General features: G+C 46.5%; 2 protein-coding genes across 3 annotated transcripts in view; one reads left to right on the plus strand and one right to left on the minus strand.

Moving 5' to 3' along the window:
• Nucleotides 1-15,195, minus strand: part of PADI1 (peptidyl arginine deiminase 1) — a 40,167-nt gene extending 24,972 nt beyond the window's left edge. Inside the window, exon 1 of the mRNA XM_049772020.1 lies at nt 15,104-15,195. Coding sequence (XP_049627977.1) covers nt 15,104-15,195 — 92 coding nt within the window. The remainder of the gene's footprint in view (nt 1-15,103) is intronic.
• The window catches only part of PADI2 (peptidyl arginine deiminase 2), a 651,199-nt gene that overhangs the window by 481,055 nt on the left and 147,064 nt on the right, over nt 1-23,080 (plus strand). The window lies entirely within an intron of this gene.

Genomic DNA, 23,080 nt, shown 5'->3' on the forward strand with positions numbered 1-23,080 from the left:
TCCTCACCTTGCAAACACCGATCTGACCCTACAAACAAACACTGCCCTCACCGGGCACAGCCCTTCCCTAGGATGCAGGGCCACACAAGGCCAGTCCTCGGCATGGGGCCAAGTTGATGTCTCCAAGTCACTTCCCTGGCCACATGAGCCCAAGCCCAGATTTGGTCTAGGTAGGAAGTAATTAAAACAATAACTTGATGAGGATGATGATAAAATGATGATGCAAGAAGGAAGCAAAGAACCAGAAAGAATCCTTCTAAAATTTTTTGGACCTTTTGATCCCAGTCTGGCTCTCTGTAGCAGAGATTTGCTCTCCTCGGCCTGCTCAGAAGTTCATCTCTCTCCCCTGCTGGGATCAGTTGTTTCTTCCAGGGATAGGCTTTGGGGAAAGTGGCCTCCCACTGAAGAGGCCTTTTGGCAGAACTGAGACTCGGGGAGAGTCATCAGGGTTCACCTGCCAACTGGGTTTACCTGCCAACTGGGCCAACTGGGCAGGGCCTGTGGGTCCTGGACCTTCAGGTATCAGCTCCCCTTTACATCTCAGCATTTGGAGGTACATAAGAGAGTGAGGCTCCATGCAGGGTTGTTTCTATTTGTTGGCACCTCTTCTTGGCAGGTTATGCCAGATGATACTTGGCACCTCAGATTCTCATTCCCCAGCCCTCCTCTGCTGTTCCAGGCCTAGCAATAGGGTACATGTGGTCTTTCCTTGTCTCTTAGACTCCTAAATCTAAGTAAGGTCATGGATTTAAGGACTGTTTTCGGGGGGTTAAATAAGCAGCATGGGGATTTGGGAGGAGCACCCTAGTAGGTGAGGCTGATCCTCACCAGCTCTCCTGTGCTGCTCTGTTAGCGACTTTTAAGATTTACCACCTCCCACCACCACTATGTCCCTTTGGTCAATGTGCAGACCCCAGACTCATCCAAACCACAGTCTAAGTGAATCTATAGTCCAAGTGAACCCCCAAACTCACAGGCAGACAAGGGAATTGATTTGAAAACACTCCTTAAATGCAAGGGACCAGAATTATTACCAAAGTACACCCCCTGAAGCAATCACTGTTGCTGATGTCATAACCATCATCTCCATCATTGTATATGTGGGTCTGCATGCCCCCAATAACCCCTGCCACCCAGTGCCCGCCCCCTTCCCCCTTCTCTGCAGGTAGTAAGTATAAGAATTATAGGCACAGGAACGGGGAAAAGCTTTTCCATTTTCAAAGGAAATGCCACCTCCTTCATGCAGCAGTCAGGGCTTGGTGAAGTGTGACCTCAAACCCTCCCACTTGAGGGTTTGAGGTTTTTGTTGTTGTTATTGTTATGTTTGTTTGTTTGTTTGTTTTTTGGCTTTTGGCCCACATCCGGTGATGCTCAAGGGTTTACTCCTGGCTCTGCTCACAGAAATCACTCCTGGCTTGGGGGACGATATGGGACTCCAGGGGATTGAACCGTGATCTATCACAGGCTAGTGCATGCAAGGCAGATGCCTTATCGCTTGTGCCACCGCTTCAGCCCCAGTTGAGTCTTGATTTCCCTCCTCTGTAAAACAGTTATAATCGAAGTGCTACTTCCCAAGGCTGTCATGAGAGGCAGATAATCCACAAGACAATGCCTTCAAAGTGCTTGGCAAATAAGAGTGTCTAGTAAACAGTAGTTGTGACATGTGAGCAGCTGTCACTGATCTGTCATTGCTACTACTACAATTGTTGGTGAGAAGGATTATACAGAAATCCCATCAAAAGGTCTGGAGGCCATACGGGAGTTCCAGGACGCACAATCTACAAACTACAAGACCCAACATGCCTTGTGACATGAAAGTAATAATAATAAAAATAATTGACAGAAAGTATTATTCTTTCCCACCTCAGTGGAAGGAAGGAGGAAGTTCCTCTTAACCCAGCTATGGTCCCTCCAAAGATTATATGAGGGAGTGCTTACTTTGGGTTTGTAATCTTACCAGAATTTTGTACTTGTCAAATTACCCTGTGGGGCCGGCGAGGTGGTGCTAGAGATAAGGTGTCTGCCTTGCGAGCGCTAGCCAAGGAAGGACCACAGTTCGATCCTCCAGCGTCCCATAGGGTCCCCCCAAGCCAGGGGCAATTTCTGAGCGCTTAACTAGGAGCAACCCCTGAGCATCAAACGGGTGTGGCCCGAAAAACCAAAAAAAAAAAAATTACCTTGTTGTTTTTCTAAATAACCTGACTTGTGTGTGAGGTAACTGGTTGTCTTTTGTTTGAGGTCAACATATTTCCAGAGCCTCCTTGGATCAGAACCTGTGTCCTTTCTCCTGGCCCTGAAGCTCTAGTGCAGACCTTCCTTGGGGCACCTGCAAAGCCTGTCTGTGCCACCCGGCACATATTCCTGTATGACTCACCCTGGCACATCCCCTGTACCCAGGGCATAGCCTGTCATACCAGGTGAGTAAAGAGACTGCAAGGAGAATGGGCTTGGTTCTTGGATAATTTCTAACAAGAGACAAAAATAATGTCCCTGCAATGAAAGAAAGCCCAGAAGGTGAGAAGGAGACCCTACCAGAGGCAGGTAATGCCCTTTTGCTTTCTCTTGTCTGTTAAGGCACAAGGACAGCAAGATCCTGGGCAGTACTTGGGTGAAACAACACTGAGGTTGGGGCATGGGGGGCATCTTCAAGCACCTACTATTGCCAGGCACATGCTAAGCATTCAATACACCTTGTCCACACCTCATAACAACCCTCCCAGGTACGTGTGCTGGCCTCATTTAATAGATGAAGAAATCTCAGAAGTGTTAAGTAACTTTCCTAGGGACACAGAGCTGGCACAGGGAGAAGAAAGCAACAGGTTTGTCTTCTATTTTATGTAGCTTCAACTGGCTTGAAAATGTACCATGAGACCAGAGATATAGCATGGAGGTAAGGCATTTGCCTTGCAAGCAGAAGGACAGTGGTTCAAATCCCGGCATCCCATATGGTCTCCTATGCCTGCCAGGAGTGATTTCTGAGCATAGAGCCAGAATACTCAGGAATAACCCTGAGTATTTACGGGTGTGGCCCAAAAAACCAAAACAAAAAAAAAAAAAAAACAAAAAAAAATGTACCATGAGCATGCCCACTACTGGGACAAGAAAGAGTAAATGGGAGGAATAACAAGAAGATAAGTGTAGCTTTCCAATCATTTCCTAACTTCCCAGCATTTTCTGATCAAACAAGCAGCTTATTTTAAAATGATTTTCCTTCTTAAAATTAACATAATAGAGCTGGAACCATGCCCACAAATGCAGTCACCAAGTTTAACCAGCCCAGCTCCATAGATTCACTCTTTTCGTGAATGAGATGTAAATTGAGCCATGAAAGACTATGGCTAAACCAGCCTATACAGCACAAAGCGGGCCATCTTAGGAGGAGAGGATGGGCCAAGGCCTTAACAAGCTGAAGCCACATTTGCTGCCTCCATCACCAATCACCCAATACAATAATTTTTCACAAATGAGCTTGATACTATACTTTTTCTTTTTCCTTCCTTCTTTCCTTCCTTCCTTCCTTTCTTTCTTCCTTCCTTCCTTCCTTCCTTTCTTCCTTCCTTCCTTCCTTTCTTCCTTCCTTCCTTCCTTCTTTCCTTCCTTCTTTCCTTTCTCTCTTTTCTTCCATTTTATTTTTCTTTTCATTTTTAAAAAGAACTTTGTTTTCATTTATCAGGAAATAAATGTGTTACGATCAACTACTTTCTTAAAATAAAAAAAGTTTTAAAAAACATGATCAGGCCAGAGAAATGGCACAGCAGTAAGGCATTTGCCTTGCATGCAGAAGGACGGTGGTTCAAATCCTGGCATCCCATATGGTCCCTGGAGTCTACTGGGGCAAGTTCTGAGTGTAGAGCCAGGAGTAACCCCTGAGCGCTGCCGGGTGTGACCAAAACAAAACAAAACAAAACATGGCCGATGGCCTACCTGTTCATTGACCCTCTACGATCCACTATGGCAACACCAATCTGATCACACTTTAGGTACACTGGTTGTTGGGCTGATAATCACCAGGGATTTTTTTCTTTTTAAATGAGTGTGTGCACCCTTCCCTGTATCTCCTTTCTTCCCGGAAAGCCTGGAAGCTGTATCCATGCCCACAAATGTACTAGCCATGTTGGAACGGGCTAGCTTTATAAACTGAGTTTTTTTTCGAATGAGATTTAAACCAAGATGTGGAAGATTATGGCTACATCAGCCCATGCAGCACACAGCTAGTCATCTTGGGAGGAGATAGTGGGCCAAGCCACCACCCTGCTGAAGCCATGCTTGCTGATCCATCACTCAGAATCACTATTTCTTCGATGGCCTACTTCATCACTAACCCTCTACGAGTCCCCGTGGGGATGCCAATCTGACCATACTTCAAGTATTTTGGGTGTTGGATTGGCATCACCAGGAAATTCTATGTAGGCAGGAGCCCTCCCCCGCATCTCCTTACTTCCCAGAAAGCTTGGCAGCTGTAGCCGTGCCCACAAATACACTCACCATGTTAGAACTGGGCTTTCTTCCAGGATGTCCTACAGCTGAGTATATGCCTCTAAAATTTGTAGTATTGTAGCTTTGAATTTCTGGACAACTTCATTTGTTTGATTCTGTCATCCCTAAAGGAGCACCCCAATTTAATAGACTGGACATATATATCAACAAGAGATTACTAAACCTTCTGTCATTGTACTAATGACTTCATTGATGATACAATAATTTCCACAAATGAGCTTGATACTGTACTTTCTTTCCTTTCTTTTTCTCTTTTCTTCCATTTTATTAATTTTATTTTTTTAAAAAATAACTTGTTTTTATTTATCAGGAAACAAATGTATTGTGATCCACTATGACAACTCTGTGATTTGTTTTTCTTTAAATAAAAAAAATGTTTTCTGGGGGGCCAGACAGATAGCACAATGGTAGGGCATTTGCCTTGCATGCAGAAGGATGGTAGTTCAAATTCCAGCATCCCATATGGTCCCCCAAGCCTGCCAGAGTAATCCCTAAGCACTGCCAGGTGTGACCCAAAAACCAAATAATAATAATAATGATAATGTTTTTAATTTATTTAAAGAAAATATATTACATGTTGACATACTGATCATAATACATTTGTTTCATGATGATAGAAAACAAGGTTATTAAGAAATAAAAGAAAATAGATAATTAAAAAAAATGGGGCCAGAGAGATAGCATGGAGGTAAGGCGTTTGCCTTTCATGCAGAAAGATGGTGGTTCGAATCCAGGTATCCCATATGGTCCCCTGTGCCTGCCAGGGGCGATTTCTGAGCAGAGAGCCAGGAGTAACCCCTGAGTGCTGCCAGGTGTGACCCAAAAACCAAAAAAAAAAAAAAAAAAAAAAAAAACGGTGAAAGAAGGGGAGAGAGTTCATTAGAAGTTATATTTGGGAAAATTGTTGTATCACCAATGAAGTCGTTAATACAATACAATAACCGAAAGTTTAGTATGCTCCCTTTTTTTTTCTTTAGAGATGGGAAATACACTAAAAAAAAAAAAAAAGATGTGTTATGTGGTAATTGTTGTTTGTGTAGGCATAGCAAAATATGGAAGAAATTGGAAAAAAAAAAGACCTTTGGCCTAAAAAACAGGAAAATCTTACTTCAGAAGTTAAATTAAAAGAGTTTTAAAAAACATTGAAATGATATAAGATCTCTCCCAATATTCATGAGCAACAGCATCATATTGAATTTCTGCATGTACCTTTTCTTTTTTTTTTTTTTTTTTTTTTTTGGTTTTTGGGTCACACCCGGCAGTGCTCAGGGGTTATTCCTGGCTCCAGGCTCAAAAATTGCTCCTGGCAGACACTGGGGACCATATGGGACACCGGGATTTGAACCGATGACCTCCTGCATGAAAGGCAAACGCCTTACCTCCATGCTATCTCTCCGGCCCGTTTCAAGCAATCCTCCGGCCTCAGCCTCCCGAGTAGCTGGGACTACAGGCGCGCGCCACCAAGCCCGGCACCTTTTCTTAAGAAATAAATCACAAGTTTGCCATGGACTGAATATTTCCTTTATATATACAGTGAACCCCCAACCACATAAAGGCATTTGGAGAAGGGCCTTTTAAGGAGATAAGTTAGTCTAAATGAGTTCAAGACGTAGGGCCCCCCACTCACAAGATTACCCTATAAGACAGAAAGGGAACTGGTTCCCACCCACCCTTCTCTCTGATTGTCATCAGAGACCACCCAGCCAGCACCTTCATTTAGACTTCCCACTATAAGAAATTTAGACTTCAGCACTATAAGAAATAAACACCTTTTATTTGTTTTTCATAGTGCTGATTTGTTTATGTTATATTTATTTTTTATAATTTCTCACTGATTAGTTTTAATTGTTTTGAAGAAGGGAGAAGAGAGGGGAAGAAGAGAAGAAAGACAAGGAGGAGGAGTGGGAACAGAGGGAAGAAGGGGAAGAAGAAGAGTAGGGAAGGGGGATGAGAAGGAGAAGGAAGGAGAAGAAATTTTTCAATACAAGCTCTTCTGAATAACCATTCAGAAACTTCTGGAAATTGCAAGGAAGCCCAAGGATAATGGGTAGCAGAGACATTCCTACCCTTGAGGGGTGAGGTTCTGATGAGAAAGAGCTGTGACCTGCTGCCCCTGTTATCTTGAGACAGTGAATCTTTACTTTGTCATAGGCTTTGTGATTAGCAAGGGGCCTGTTGGGGAAAAGAGACCCTTGTCAGTCCTCTCTCCTGGTCAGTCTCCTCCCCAGTGGAATCAGTGCTTGTATATTTTCCCGACAGCCAGCACACTCTCCCACACTCAAGGAAACCCAGGCCATTAGAAAGCTTGCTTTCTTCTGCTCACTGCCACCTGCCTCCCAGACACTTCCACCCACTGGAGCTCTCAGGTCACACCTAGTCTCCGAGACTTGGAAGCCATCAGGAAGAGAAACACAGCAGTCTTAGTGCCTCTCCTTGCCACCATCCTGCCTGCAGCTAAGATGGATCTAGGTAGGGAAAGCAGGAAGAGGGAGCCAGGGTGCCCATCAGGGCGGTCCAGAGCCTGTGTTCAGGAGGGGAAAGGGCAGAAAGGAAACCTATGTGGGATGGTTGGAAAGGCTGCAGAACAAGCCAGAGAGTAGCTCTTGAGCAGAGCAACTGGTCATGCCAGTGGAGTACTTTCTTCCCTGGCTAGGAGCCCAAGGGGTGGCTTTCTGCTATCTTGGGTTTTGAGTGCCCTAAACTGAGCCCCCCATGCAATGCCATGGGTCCATGCAGTGCCATAGGACCCAAGAAATGCCAGGCTACCCATGCAATGTCATAGAACCCACACAGTGCCATAGGAGTATTTCGGAGCCACGGTTCTGCAGGCGACGTCTGCTGGGAGCTGAGACCCAACACTCAACAGACCCACAGAGCTACAATCCTGGCCCTAAAGGAACTTAGATATTTCAGGGTACATGGAGTCCCCATAAGTGTTCCTGGATACTTTGCTTCAACACTCATTTCTTAAGTACCCCTATGCATCAGGTACCACCATGCCAGCACACAGCACATAGCCCCTGCCTGCTAATCAGGAAAGTTGCTCCTCAACTGTTTTACAAAATGAACAGAAATTCAGAGGGAGGCCATACACAGGATAACAGAGGCAGGCAGAGTTTGGAGTGCTTCCTCCTCTCCTTTCCTACACTTGCTCCATACCCACAGAAAAATCCCCAGATAATAGCCTCTCTCACAGAGTTAAGCTCCTAGAATTTGGGGCCAGGCAGATATGGTTTCAAATTCCAGCTCCAGGAGCCATGGAGATGGTTCAAAGATGTTTCAATTGTCTGAGACCCCAAGTTTGATACCCAGTATCACATGACCTCCTAGACACTGTCTTACATGGCCTTGCCAGCCCCAGCACTACCAGGCTGAGAGTGGTTTCAAGGCTCCCAAATAAAAAGAGGAAAAAAGGGATCGGGGGCCCGAAGAGATAGCACAGCGGCTTTTGCCTTGCAAGCAGCTGATCCAGGACCAAAGGTGGTTGGTTCGAATCCCAGTGTCCCATATGGTCCCCCGTGCCTGCCAGGAGCTATTTCTGAGCAGACAGCCAGGAGTAACCCCTGAGCACCACCGGGTGTGGCTCAAAAACCAAAAAAAAAAAAAAAAGGGATTGGAGTGATAGCGCAGTGGTAGGCCTTGCACGCGGCTGATCCGGTACAACCTTGATTCGATCCCCAGCATCCTATATGGTTCCCCAAGCCAGGAGCAATTTCTGAGTGCATAGCCAGGAATAACCCCTGAGCGTCACTGGATGTGACCAAAAAAGAGGGAGAAAAAAAAAAAACTAATCACAGTTGTAGCAATTCTGGACTGTGTCACAATGGCCAAGTCTTTAAACCCCTGTGTGTGTATTTCTTTGCTGAAATGAGTATCAGAGTAGACCCTCCCTCCTAGACTTGTAATTTTTCATTGAGAAAATATTTGGGGCACTGACAAAACCATTGTCATCTTCATCTTACCCTTTGTAAAAGGGACCCAAGGAAAGGGGACAGGAGAGAAGAGATTCCCATCCCTTTCCTATTCTCCTGTTTGACCAGGAGACCTGATTGGCTCTGTGGCTGCTCCCATTGACAAACCAGAAGTCTTCTTAGCTTCCAGCTAAGAAGGGCTGAGATAGGAGCCCCTCAGAGGCAGGTTTGGCCACATAGGGCTCTGGTACTAGCACCCAACACAGCGCAGATTGGGACCAGGAGTGGGTTGATCATGTCTGTTAACAGCCATGAGTGGATGAAGCCACAGACCATTGAAAGCACCAGCCAGCCAGGCTTCTCCTGGGTCCTTCCCACAGCTGGCTGTAGCTAGCCCAGGATAAAAGGGAGAAGGCCAGAACCCTGACTTACTCTCCATCAAAGGCAAAGATTTTCCCTAAAATCTAGAACCATGAAGGGTGTGGCTGTGTCTTCTTTCTTTCCTTTGCAAAGATAACGATGAGGAATACTTTTTTGCCCTGTCATTGTTTAAGGAGGGGCCTGATTCAAGGCCTGGGGCTAGGAATGGACTGACCAGGCTGCCTGAAACTTCTTTCAGGCCTGTCCAGGAATGGGAGCTGTAGCATAGGAGGGCAGCTCTCCTTTCCCCTCTAAGGCTTTCCCAGCAGACGGGGCACAAGAAGATCCCTGAAAATCAGTCATGGGTTGTGTGCCACTATAAACCCTCAGCCAGTTTCCCTATCTACACAGTAAAGCAAGACATGCTTGCATTCTGGCTATTGAGTCATTTTTCATCTGCAAAGCAGAGGCCAAATATATAGGAACAGATAACAGAAGGTTGTATTTTCATCTGGCCTGGGAAAGGAAAAAGAATCAGGCTCCAAAAGGGTGGCTCAACCTCAAGGCCCAGTCTGCTTCTACCAGTGATTCTAACACCAAAGGTCCTGATCTTCATCTCCAGAAGCAGAAGGTCCATGATCCTGGGGCATTCTCATCAGGGTCCAGTTTTGCCTCCTTACTGGAGCCTGGAAGCCTAATTCTCTTCCACTCTCTCCCAAGACCCTGGCCCCTAGACTGGCCATGAACATCTGATCTGCAGATGTTCCCCTGATTGTAGAGTATAAACCTGCTGATACGGGGGCTGAAGAGATAGCACAGTGGTAGGGTGTTTGCCTTGCATGCAGCTGACCAGGGAGGGACCTGGTTTGATTCCCACCATCTCATATGGTCCCCCAGCCTGACAGGGGCAAATTCTGAGTGCAGAGCCAGGAGTAGTCCCTGAGCACTGCTGGGTGTGGCCCAACTACTAATCAATCAATCAATAAAGTTTCTTTTAAAAATTGCTGATACAGCTCCCAAGATTGAGGATAAAAGAAAGATCTTAAATATTCTTACGATTCAACAAAATCAGACAGCTCTTTGTGAACAGCTTCTGAGATGCCAGCATTTACTTAAGTATCTTTTGTCACCAAATTTGTACCTTTTAGATTCATCTGTAGATGTTTATTTATTGGTTTTTGGGTCACATCCAGCAGCGCTCAGGGGTTACTCCTGGCTCTATGCTCAGAAATCGCTCCTGGTAGGCTTGGGGGACCATATGAGATGCTAGGATTCGAATCACTGTCCTTCTGCATGCAAGGCAAATGATCTACCTCCATGCTATCTCTCCTGCCCCTTTATGTAGATATTTCTTGTAAATAATCTCATTTTACTCTTCCCTCTCTATAATTTGAAGAATAAAATCCAAAGTTAAGCTTGGTCTTGTTAACATTGAAATATTTGGGGCCCGGAGAGATAGCACAGCAGCGTTTGCCTTGCAAGCAGCCAATTCAGGACCAAAGGTGGTTGGTTCGAATCCCGGTGTCCCATATGGTCCCCTGTGCCTGCCAGGAGCTATTTCTGAGCAGATAGCCAGGAGTAACCCCTGAGCACCGCCGAGTGTGGCCCAAAAAAACAAAAAACAAAAAACAAACAAACAAACAAAAACATTGAAATATTTCTTGCTTTACACAGCAGACTTTTGTGCTCAAGTACATTTTTAAAACTTGTTTTCAATTTAAATAAAAGCTGAGGGCCTGGAGAGATAACACAGTGGTGTTTGCCTTGCAAGCAGCCGATCCAGGACCAAAGGTGGTTGGTTCGAATCCCGGTGTCCCATATGGTCCCCCATGCCTGCCAGGAGCTATTTTTGAGCAGACAGCCAGGAGTAACCCCTGAGCACCGCCGGGTGTGGACCAAAATCCAAAAAAAAAAAAAAAAAAAAAGAGTTTAAATAAAAGCTGAATTTCAAGTTTAAAAAAATCCTCCTTTGAATCATTGAGGATTTTCCTTGCCCATGCTTGCTGAAGACCCGGTACAGAGCTCATCCATGTACCTAGATGGTGAGTTGCTGAACTATCAGGTAGGGTTTCAAAGGGCCTGGGACTCAAGTGGAGAAAAATTAGGCTCTGTTCTGAAGCCCACAGTATATTGGGATGTGTGTGTGGGGGGGGGAAAACACACATGTGTACCTCCTGAAAGGAACCCCTGAAAGGAACCCAGCTTCTGTGGCACTGAGCCCCAGACCCAATCTGCCTCTATCCCTGCAGCCTTGATCTGAGGCCCAGCACTGGGTCTGCCAGGAACAGACATCCTCTCTTGGATGTGTATGTGCAACTCTTTCTAGTCCACTCCACATCTTTGAGTATTAGGACCACTTGGCAGAGTTGAATGATGGCTGAGAAGCCATAGAAAGGAGAGGGAGTTTCTCAGAACACTTCCCAAGAGAAGTGTTGGAGGTAAGGAGTGTCCTCATAAAAAACCTGCCATCTCTTCATTCTGACCTCCTCAATTTCTCAGAGTTCTCAGACTCAGGGATGGGCTGATGGGGTCCAATCAGTTTCACTGGCTTAGTGCCACCTGAGAGAAAGAGTTGGAACTGGGGAGAAGATATGGGGTAGGGCGTGAAAGCAATGGGAGCTGAAAAGGAAAGGGGAGACAGTGAAGGAGGGGAGACTTGAAGACCAGAATCCAAAATGATGGTCCAATAAAGGGGAAGAGAGAAGAAAGAAGGGGACACAATAGTGGGTGTCTTTCATGTGCCACTGGCTTGTTTCCAGTGGCACAAGAGCAGTTGGGACCAGGGGAGAGGGACCTCTGTGAAGTGAGCTTCCTGATGACCTAAGGTCTTTTGATGGCCATGTGTGTCAATTTTAGAACACTCATGCTCCAACATTCCCTCCCTAGGTTCTGTAGTCCAGAGACTCTCAGCAACTACTCTTGGGATTTCTCAGTCTTTGCAACAAGAGTCTTCAAATGTGGTAAAGGAACATGGTGCTCAACAGGATGGAGTGAGAAGGGGAGTAACTTTAAAGGCATGTCCCAGCCGGGTTCTTAAAAACTGTCAGTCACGGTGCATTGTGCATTCGTGTTGGCATTAATCCTATAATTATCCTGTGAGGAACACAATTATGCTTCTGTCCTTTTGTTAAGCTAAAAGTAGTCATTCACTCAACATAAACATTAGGCATATAGATACTACTGGTCTCATCATCCTGGTGTAGCATTTTTCTTTTTGAAGTATAGAGAACCCCCAGAAAATAAAGAAGCAACACAGAGGTTCCTCTTTGATGGATCTCTGAAGTCCTATCAGTGTCTCCACTCCTCAGGTTCCCCTAGTGTCTGACCCACAGGTCTCTCCTGCTCTGATCTTCTACCCCTGTTCCCCACCAGCCAGCCTACCCCTCCATATTCTTTGTTTCTTCAGTTTGGAGACCATACCAAGCCATGCATTGGGACTACTCCAGCCTACCCCTCCATATTCTTTGTTTCTTCAGTTTGGAGACCATACCAAGCCATGCATTGGGACTACTCCCAACTCTATGCTAGGGGGTGGGTATCACACCGATGCTACTATATGGGGGGACTATATGGTGCTTGAGGAAAACCCAGACCTCCAGCATGCAAAGGCCACACTAAGTCCCTTGAGCTATCACTTGTCTTTGAAACTCTGATTCTGACCACTGGACAGGTACAGAGGGCCAAACTGGACCACAGACAGATTCCCCATACTATCTTCCCTCTTTCTGGCATGAGTCCTGGGATGGGGGTGGATACCTGTGAATTCCAAAGCAAGGACAGGTCAAGACAGAGTTAGTTCATAGATCCTGTGGATGAGGTCAGGGTGGTGAGCAAGCCCGTTGGGCCCAGGCAGGGTGGTAAGCTAGCCCACTGGGGCCAGGTCAGGTAGTGATCTAGCCCACTGGAGCTAAGCAAAGTAGTGAGCTAGTCCAATGGGGCCAGGCAGGGTGGTGACACCTGTTGAGTCAGGGAATGTTTAAGGGTTCCCTGGGTTGGGACACCTGGGGCACACAATTACCCTAAACACAAACATTTCTCCAAATAATCAGTCCGCAAATCATCCAGGGAAGAATTAATCACTTCCTGTGTGTTATCCCCAATTGTTCCTTCTCCATAGGCTCCCCTGAAGGGCTCAGAAGCCAGAGCCCCTTATTCTCTAAGGCATGTCCCTTTCTCTAAGACTAAGTAGAAGTCCTCTTGGCAGCCTCTGTTGGAGTTCGATAAGCTGTCAACAAGGGTGAGGAAACCCCAATTTCCATATCATCTAGAAGAGACCCTTGTTCCGAGTAGGCCAGGTCCTGCCTAGGCCTTGCCCCTTCTTTGTCTCTGTGATAATTTATTGTGACCCCAACTTCCCCCAGTACCAGCCTCACCACAGAATATACTCCTAGGCCCACTTGCTAATCACCGAACCCTAGTTCTTTATTCCAGGTGCCCTATGGCTGGGATCTCAATGTCCTCCAAGGTCAAGAGGAAGGTCCTGAAAGGCTCTGGGTGGGGACTGTCACAGTGATGACACAGGACCCTCCACATTCCCCATGATGGCAGAATTGACCTTGGGTACAGCAGCATCTGGCCTCCAAAGGCTTTCCTAGGGCCCACAAGGGAAGATTAAGAAGTTGGATGGTGCCACCACAGAATCTCAGAGGATACAGTGGTCCACCACACAAACGCTGCCCTGTCTTCTGCTCCTCTCTGCTCAGAGAGATGGTGGAAAGTACAGACACTGGGAACAGGGGATACTCAGAGCCACCAGAGCTGTGAGCACCTCTTGTTTCAGGGCACCCACCATGCCAGGATCCTCCCACACATGCTGGCTCATTGCTCCTGTCCCAAACTCATCATGAGTCAAGGCTGTTGTTCGCTATGAGGAAACTGAGGCTCAGTGAAGCACAGCAGCTTACCCAAAGCTGAGCAACCCCCCACAGGAGCTAGCATGAAAACTAAGTCAGTCCAGCTGTAGTATCTGGACACCCTTCCTCCACACAGAGAGAAAAGGGGAACCCTGTCAGAGTGTCCCCAAGAAAGGCTGCCCAGAGAGGGCTAGCAGTGGGCTTACCCCAGACAGGACTAGATAGAGTAATGTAGGATGCCTGGCTCCCAGGCAGATGCTTTCAGCCTGAGTCAGCAGCACTTCTGCTCAGGGCCTGAGGTTCCAAATTTACCTTAAAAAAGAAAAACAGCCATGTTTGGAGGAGGGAGGAAAGCTGGGGTTAGGAGCCAGGCAGGTGGGGATCCCCTTCCTTGTTGTTGTGGTTGTTGTTGTTATAGTAAACAAGGCTGCCAGATAAAGCTACCAGAGAACTGAACGTTGGCTGTACCACCACCGATTTGTTTAAAACACTCCCCATGCACTCTACTACCAAAAATGATTGGTTACTTCTCAGAAGCTCAAACTAAATGGCTGCAGCATATTTTTCTTTGCTATGTTGGCAGCCCTGTATTAAAAGGGCTGGAGAAAAGAGAAAAGGACAGCTCTTCCAGCCCTCAAATTTGGAACTCCAGCCACACCCCCAAGTACACCCAGCATAGCTAAGAGTCCAGTTCTGAGCTCCAGGCACTCAATTCTTTTCTAGCACCATCTCTGGGACCCAGAATGCATGGGGGTAGTAAACAAAGTTGGTCCTGGGGCAGGTGTGTGTAAAGGGCAGCAATCAGATCCCAATTCAACAGCCTTCCTCTCAGAGGGAACTCTACCTTCAACCCCATCTGATCCACAGCAGAAATGAAGACATCTCTCCAAGAGGTCCTCTGGTCCAGCCAGTTGAGAAAACTGAGGCCGGTCCCTCAGCTACACAAAGCAAGCAAGAGAAGCAGCTTCCCTTCCAATGTCATAATAATCGCCACCACCTAGACCATTCCTCTCATTCTCTTTCATAGTAAACACGAGCCCAGGCCTCGCTCCAAATTCTTTGCCATTTCCAATTCATTGAATCATGCCTTTACCACGCCCTTCTTTCTGATCGCATCGATTGGCAACCAGGGATCAAGCCGGCACACTCCCCATTCCTCCACCTCAGCCAGATGGGTTATGGGCAAGAAGTTGGGGGCTGCCCACTGTTGTCCTTGGTTGGATCAGCAGTTCACTCTACGGCCCTGCACAAGCTCCAACACCAGATAGTAGAGCCTAGACCTCTGTTCTCTCCCACAAGCTTAGCCCTGGGGCTCTGAGCCAAAGCTTCTATTGTCCTTCCCTGTCAGGCTCCATGGCCAACTCCACCTGTTCAGTTGTCAAAACAACCTGAAAGTAGTACCTTCCTGGTACCTGTGAACTGCCAGCTCCTGTCCCATGGCCACAGGGCACACGGTCGCCAGTCTCCTGCAGCCAGTCTCACCTGTGGACGTCTACATAGGTCTCTACTCCCACCACACACACAGCATAGGTGGGCTTCTTCAGGGACAGCTGCAGGGCTCTGTGAGGGGCCATCCTGTGCCCCAGTCCCCTGCTCCACCAAGCTGGACTCCACACCTCCTCTGCAGGGAACCTTGTCTCCAAAAAGGAGGGTGAACTCTGAAGAGCCGGTGCCTTCCTCCTCCCTTTTAATTTCACCCTGTGACCTGATTAGCTAGCCTGAACCAGGTCCCACCTCCTGGCTCCACACCCAGCCCTCCTCACTCCGGCCTGATAATGCAGGAGACTCAGGGTGGAGGTGACTTCAGACTCTCTGGGTGCCACGAAGTGGGGCTTCAGCTGGCTGGGGGTGGGTGGGATTCCTGTTGAAGTTGAACTCAGCTGCCAGCAGCCCTGCAGCCCCCATCACATGGGCACTCCCTTTCTTTGATTTTTTTCTGTCCCCCTCAGACTGGCTGTGCCTGAAGCCACATTGTCGTGATGTCAGCATCTTCTGAGGGCTGACTGTGTGCGGGCACGGACTCAGCACTTTCCAGATCTTATCTCAGAAGTCCTCTGAGACCTCCCGCAGTCAGACTCCTGGGCTATATGCCTCAGGCCCTGCACGTGGAACCCCACATTCTTTCCCAAGCACCAGATGATCCCCCAGCACTGCAGCACTGCAGGGAGCAGTCCCCTGAACACCACACTAGGAATAGCCTCTGAGTACTCCCTTTGAAAAAACAAATTCTTGGAACCAGAGTGATGGCCCAGCAGGTATGGCATTTATCTTGCATGTAGTCAACCATTGTTTGATCCCAGCATCCCACATCCCAGGTCCCCTGAGCCTGTCAAAAGTAATTTCTGATCATAGAGCCAGGAGTAATTCCTAAGCACCCAAAACAAACAAACAAAAAAAACTCTGGGGCCAGAATGATAAGACAGCTGGTAGGACATTTGTCATTGCATGCAACCAACTAAGATTAGATCCCCGGCATTCAATATGGATCCCCTAAGCACCACTCCTGAGTGCAGATCTAGGAGTAACCCTTGAGCTTTTCTAGATATGCCTTCCCCAAACTCCCCTCCCAAAATAATAAAAACAAATTCTGAGTTGGTCTCTTAGAACCTTGATCTTGGCAAGTATTAAACTTCGTTGAGACTCAGTTTTCTCACATGGCAGTTAGAATAAGCCTTGTTCTTTATTTTTGAGGCAACCATGTGGATGAGTTTTGTGCACACTGTGTTACTACATCACATCAGCACAGAGAACCAACGTCCCTCTACTGCTATCTCTCAGTCCCTTCTCATCCCAGCTTTTCACACACTCTCAGCAGATTAAGTGCTCTGGGAAAAAATGCAGTCTATAGTTAGGGGCCCCTAAAGTTTGTTCACTTACAATCTGCCTTCTCCAAATCTGGAGTGGGCATTCCATGAGAGATGGGAGAGAGTTTTATTCAGCTCCTAAGAACTCACAAAAGAAATACAGTTCTGAGGCCAGAGCAATAGTACAGTGGGTAAGGGCATTTGCCTTTGCACACAGCCGATCACGATTTAATCTCCAGTATCCCCTGCGGTCTCCTGAGTCTGCCAGGAATAATTCCTGGGTTCAGAACCAGGAGTAACTTCTGAATACCACTGAATATAACTCCCAAACAAAACAAAAACCAAACAAAATAAAAAATGTGGTTCCTTCATTCTACAGGATAGGAAATCACATCCCACAGTGAATGGAAGAGTCAGGCTCCTCTAACTCAACACAATGTCCCCCACCCTGCAATAGGTTAGGGCTCAGAGATGGCAAAAGACAACCTAGCTGGACATCATTGCCCATGTCATGGGAAGTAAACTTGAAAAAAAGCTCAAGGCTGAGAAGAGAACACAAATGGCCAGTGTTCTTGCTTTGCAAGCAGAAGGCCTGGTTCTGATCCCAGATGGTCCCCAGAAACTCTGAGAGTGATCCCTGAATTATATTTTGAGTGTAGCTCCTGAGAACCATCAGGGATGGACCCCAAATAAAACCAAACAAAAGTCAGATCAGTGGGTTAGGAGGGTTGCTTTTTCTATGAAAAATTCCTCCTATTCAGCTTTGTCCCAGGCTGGTAGGACCAAGAAGGAGTGCAACTGTGAAGGGGAAGAGGACAACATGATTGCATTCTTCATGTATCTTGAAGGTGTTTGTTGCTTGATGGGATATCTCTGGATGTGTGACAAAAAGGAGTCAAGGTTGACAGGGGTAGCTTTGGCCTCCACAACTAGGACAAATGCTGTCATCAGAGAAAGGTAGAAGAAGGTGATAAGCTGGGCAGGGCAGTTGGGGTTCTACACTTGACCTATGAAATATGAAAGGCCTCTTAGAGCTGAGTCGAGATAATAAATTATAGGCCATATACTGTTTCATAGTGGGCAACGGGTTGATTGATGAGGAAGGGAGTTCTCTAAGAATCCCCAAGACATACCCTTCCTTAGTCACAGGGTCCTCTCATCCCAGGCAGTGGTTGCATAAAAGGAAATAAGGACACCTATCCAAAGCCTTTTTGTCCACTGATGGGGGTGGGAGTGTTGCAAAGAGAGACTTGAAGTGCAGAAAGATCCCCCTCTTGCCTGGGTTAGTGCAGCCTGAGGGACAGAGGGACAGAGACTCATCTCCAGGAGAGAGGATTAGAGCTTATGGGAGATCTGAAAGTCGCAACAGCATATTTTTAGTATCTTTTTATTTTGAAGGTCTTTTTGAAATAATTCTTCTGTCAATTTACCTGACCACAAATGTTCTTGTGCAAAATTTCTGACACCCAATTGCACTGAGGCAAAGTTTATGGTTTACCCCACAAGCAAACCAGCTGACTGATTGCCTAAATAAATGGCTAGATAAATAAATGGATGGTGGACAGACAGGGAACAGATGGACCTACAGATAAATGAATAAATACATGGATGGCTGTGTTGATGGATAAATGAATGATAAAAAAAGGAATAATAGCAGATTGGTGCATAGAAAAAGAAGTCTGTGAAGATATAATGGTAATGTCAGTGATGTTGATGATAACAGCAGTGGGAATGGTGACAAGAAAGCAGCATGCACATAAAAGAACCCTAAGCATACATTGGGCACATTTCTAAGCCCTTCCACATGTTCACATATCTGGCCTCACCACAATGCTAGGTAAACAGATGCCCATTCAACTTGCAGTCAGACTTCAAACAGATTACAGACTAAGTATGCAGAGCATAGCAGGATGTGGCAGAACCAGAGCCAGGGCAAGCTACCATATCTTAAAAAGAATATTCTCAAAGCCAGAAGAAGAAGGAAAGGAAGAGCAGAAAGGCCAAGGGGAACATTCATGTATCCCCATCTTACATGTGAAGAAACCATGACTCAAAAAAGTTAGGAGGAACAGAGAAGGAAGCTCAGATGTAAGGCACTTGCTTTATATGTATGAGGCCTTTGGTTTGATCCCCAGAACTGCCAATAAAAGGAGGAGGAAGAGGAGAAGGAGGAGGAGGACAAGAAGAAGGAGGAGGAGGAAGAGGAGGAGGAGAAGGACAAGAAGAAGGAGGAGGGAGAGAAGAAGGAGGAGGAGAAGGAGAAGGAAGAAGAGGAGGAAGAGGAGAAGAAAAAGAAGAAAAAGAAGAAAAAAACGAAGAAGAAAAAGAAGAAGAAGAAGAAGAAGAAGAAGAAGAAGAAGAAGAAGAAGAAGAAGAAGAAGAAGAAGAAGAAGAAGAAGAAGAAGAAGAAGAAGAAGAAGAAGAAGAAGAAGAAGAACTTGTAATTAGATCCCTGGAGGTAGATTTTTATGTCCTTTTTACCTTCTTCCTCATGCATTTGTGATTTGCTTAAGGAGTTTTTTTTTGTTTGTTTTTTTTTTGTTTTGTTTTGTTTTTGTTTTTTTGTGTTTTTTGGTCACACCCGGCAGTGCTCAGGGGTTATTCCTGGCTCCAGGCTCAGAAATTGCTCCTGGCAGGCACGGGGGACCATATGGGACACCGGGATTTGAACTGATGACCTCATGCATGAAAGGCAAATGCCTTACCTCCATGCTATCTCTCCAGCCCCTGCTTAAGGAGTTTTTGAGAGTAACTATGCTTACCATTGGTAAAACAAAAATGTCATCTCCCTTTGAAGAAAAATTGTCATCTCCCTTTGAACAAAAAATGTCATCTCCTTTTGAACAACAACAACAAAAAAAATGCCATCTCCCTTTGAAGAAAAATAAGTTTCCTCCCTTGAGCCTCCCGGCTCCTCTTCCCTCTGACACCCCAGTTTGTTTGCTTTCTGCCTCCTCCCTCTCTCTCCTGTTCTAAGAACATTTGCTAAGATACCATGACCTGCTGGGGGCCCTGCCCTGCCCACAGCCCGCAGAAGGTACACCCTACACATCCATTCTGTGGTCTATGTGAACTGGAGATTCCAGGTCTGATTGGTGAGCACTGGGAGGAGCAGGGGTGGGGAGCAGATGAGATCACTGCCCCTCTCCCCTCTGGTGGGTGGGGTGCTTGCCTGTGATGGAGTCTCGCTGGCAGCCCCATGCAGGCGTGGTCTACTCGCTTCGGTGACCATGATGCCCTAGCACCATGCAGGGGTCCTTGTGTCCTTGGGACTCTGGCAGAAAAATGTGTTTGTGTTAGATTTGAGTTTCCCCCTTGTTCTTAGGCAGTGTTTTAAAGCGCCTACCATGTTTCAGGCATTTTCATTTTGACACCGGGCATACCATTGTGAACAGAGAAGCGAGTCTCTGCCTTCACATTACATACTGAGCTGAGAGACAGATAAAAGAGAGGCAGTATGGAAGCTGGAATGAGAGCAAGTGATGGAAACAAATGAAGTAGGATCTGAGGGAGAACGGATGAGTGCCATTTGGGGCAGGTTTCTGGAATTCCAGTCTAGGGGAATGGAACTGGGACAGAGGGCTGCTAATCATTCTTGGGTGACCTCAGGCTCTTTGCACCTCAGCTCATCTAGGCTTCCACTAAACCAAGGTATTATCTCTCTCATCTCCTTAGTCACAAAATGGGGTTGTTGAGTTAGATCAGGTTCCAACTCTGAGGTCTTCAAGAGTCAGGCAGAAACCACGAATGAATGGAGCTGTCAGGTACATGGCAACTGCGGCAAAGGGGATAGATTTGACTAATACATTAAATAAATATTTTCTTAGAACATGGGCCAAGGGCCCGGAGAGATAGCACAGTGGTGTTTGCCTTGCAAGCAGCTGATCCAGGACCAAAGGTGGTTGGTTCGAATCCCGGTGTCCCATATGGTCCCCCATGCCTGCCAGGAGCTATTTCTGAGCAGACAGCCAGGAGTAACCCCTGAGCACCACCGGGTGTGGCCCAAAAACCAAAAAAAAAAAAAAAAAAAAAAAAAAAAAAAAGAACATGGGCCAAGGGTTGGAGAGACAGGATGGGGTTAAGGCACTTGTTTTGCATGCAGCCTACCCCAATTCAACCCAGGGTATTATGTGGTCCTTTGAGCATAACCTGATATAGCTCTGGAAGTACAGCCAGGAGCACCATCATGGTAACTCAGGTAGTTTCCAGAACCTCGAGGCTTTTCTCAAGGTTTGAAAAGCACCACATTCTAAGACCCTCATTCAACCAGTAGCCTGATTGGCGAAAAATAACAAGTACTTCCAGGCTTTCTGAATACCACTTGGGAGACCAAAGTAAACTGATTAATAAACATGGGCCAGGGAGATTGCTCAAGGATTGAAGCACATGCTTTACATTAGTTCTATTCCTGGCACCATGTGGTTCCCAAAAAGCCACCAAGAGTGATCCCCAACATTGAGCCAGGCATAGCGGCACCTAAGCAGCACCAAGTATGGACCTGACCTCAAAACTAAAAACCAACCGAACACTATTAGTTGAGAAAAATCCTTTTCTACATCAGCTTTGTTTCTTGGGCCATTTCTATGAAACCCAAACACTGACTTTAGCAGATTGGTGGATGAGGTGAAGGAGAAATAGATCTGTTTGTAGAAGTTACTTTGAGAAGAACTTTCTGTGGGCCCAAGTGATCCTGGCACAGTGGGCATGGGTTCAACCTGCTTTGGACTTTGTGACCAGGTCAGAGTGGGTGGGCATACACACACATCAACACACACACAAGTACATACACATTCATATGCTTACATTATCATACTCTCTCATACATATTCACACTTCTCTCTTCCTCCTTCTCTTTCTTCTTCTTCTTCTTCTTCTTCTTCTTCTTCTTCTTCTTCTTCTTCTTCTTCTTCTCTCTCTCTCTCTCTCTCTCTCTCTCACACACACACACACACACACACACTCAGGAGAGCCTAGTATGGAGGAAAGAACGCAAAGCCTGTGGCCTTTCTCCACCCTCAACACCCTAAAGCTGTCAGATCCACCTCACTGGACAGGGTCTTAGACACTCTCACTGCAGGTGATGTCCCAGGTGGTAAAGCAAAGGTTCACAGCAGAGCAGCCACATACTAAAATACTAAAATGATTCAGTAAAGTTTTAAGAAGCCAGGCTGGATTGAAGGGGTTTTGTTTTGTTGTTGTTGTTGTTGTTTTTAATTCGTTCATTCACATCTTCATTGACAAATACCTCCCAGGCACTCAGCAGATGTACATGTTGATCCAGACTCAGGGTTCTCACCTCCATCAGAATCCTCCCAACATTGTCCCTCTGAGATCTTTCAGATAACCCCCAATCCCTTCCTGTGCCCAGGTACTCAGGGCAGAATCCTGGACCCCTGGGGTGAGGGGCTCTGGCTCAGCCTCAGGAACAAATAGACTGCTCACTGATTCCCAGAGGTCAGTGCAGATAGCTCTAACAGTGGGAAGTGTGAGTGCCTAGAATCATGTGCTACCTCAGAGCCTGAAACCCAGACCAAGTTCTGTAGGGCACCTGGAACCTTCTGGAACACCAACTCCCTCCTAGGCCTGGGGCCATCCCAGACTCATGACAGAGCTGAGCCAGACATGATAGTGCCCAGAGGAGCCTAGTGGTCAGCCAGTAACAGCCCCACCCATAAAGGACAGCAGACTCAGCACCCTCCAAGCACATCACCTCCTCCCCTGTGCTCACTGGCTATCCTCCATATCAGCCACTGGTTGACTGCACTCCCACCACCTCTTTGGTTTTCCATCTCTTTCATCCCCAACATCTAAGCATTCACTCCTCTTCTACCCTGACATGTCTTGGCCCCATTCCCTCCTCTCTGCCTGCACCCTCACCTCTGCCACTGCTGTGCTCTCTGTTCCATCACCCTCTTCTCCTGCTCTGGTACCCTGAAGCTCTTGCACTCCACACAGCAATCCTGAAGAAAGTTCAAATGTAACATCACCCTAAGAATGCCCCAGGCTACCATGCCCTGTGATAAAGGCAGGCAAGTGAAAAAAGATCTTAGACTTTGGAATCCAATTGACCAAGGTTCCAATCATAGCTCAACTGTTTCTCAGATTTCAAGACTACAGGAAAACACTTTAACTTCTCTGAACTTGGTCTCCTAATTCTTAGCGTTAGAAATAAAGTAGACTTTGTGGAGAGGAGATGAAAGCCAAATTCATTATATTCTATGGCTATTCCTATGCTTGGGTCATCCCTGGAAATGCTCAAGGAGCAGGCAGTGCAAGGGATCTAATCTGGGGATCCAACCCATGTGCAAAGCATGTACCCCAGTCTTTGAGTTATCTCTCTGGTCCAAAGGTAGAAGCTATTCATGACCCATATTGAGGGACTGGGATATAGTCATTCCTCAGGAAGTAGAAACTTAGTCTGGTTAGGTCCAGATGCCTACTTGACTCTGTGCTCAGCCACTGCTGCATCTTACTGGGGATATGCTCCTGTCCTAGGGGATTGTCCTGACCTCAGCCATTACTAGATTTTCTGACTTCCTCTTTCTTTCCTCTTCCTAACTTATACTTTTCTTTTCACATTACCCAGTTCATTAAAGGGCTCAATGCTGCTACTACTTTCTAGAGTTTATAGACCTATTCTAACAAAAAGGAATTT

This window comes from Suncus etruscus, chromosome 4, assembly GCF_024139225.1.
Source record: "Suncus etruscus isolate mSunEtr1 chromosome 4, mSunEtr1.pri.cur, whole genome shotgun sequence".
In the NCBI taxonomy this organism is placed as follows: Eukaryota; Metazoa; Chordata; class Mammalia; order Eulipotyphla; family Soricidae; genus Suncus; species Suncus etruscus.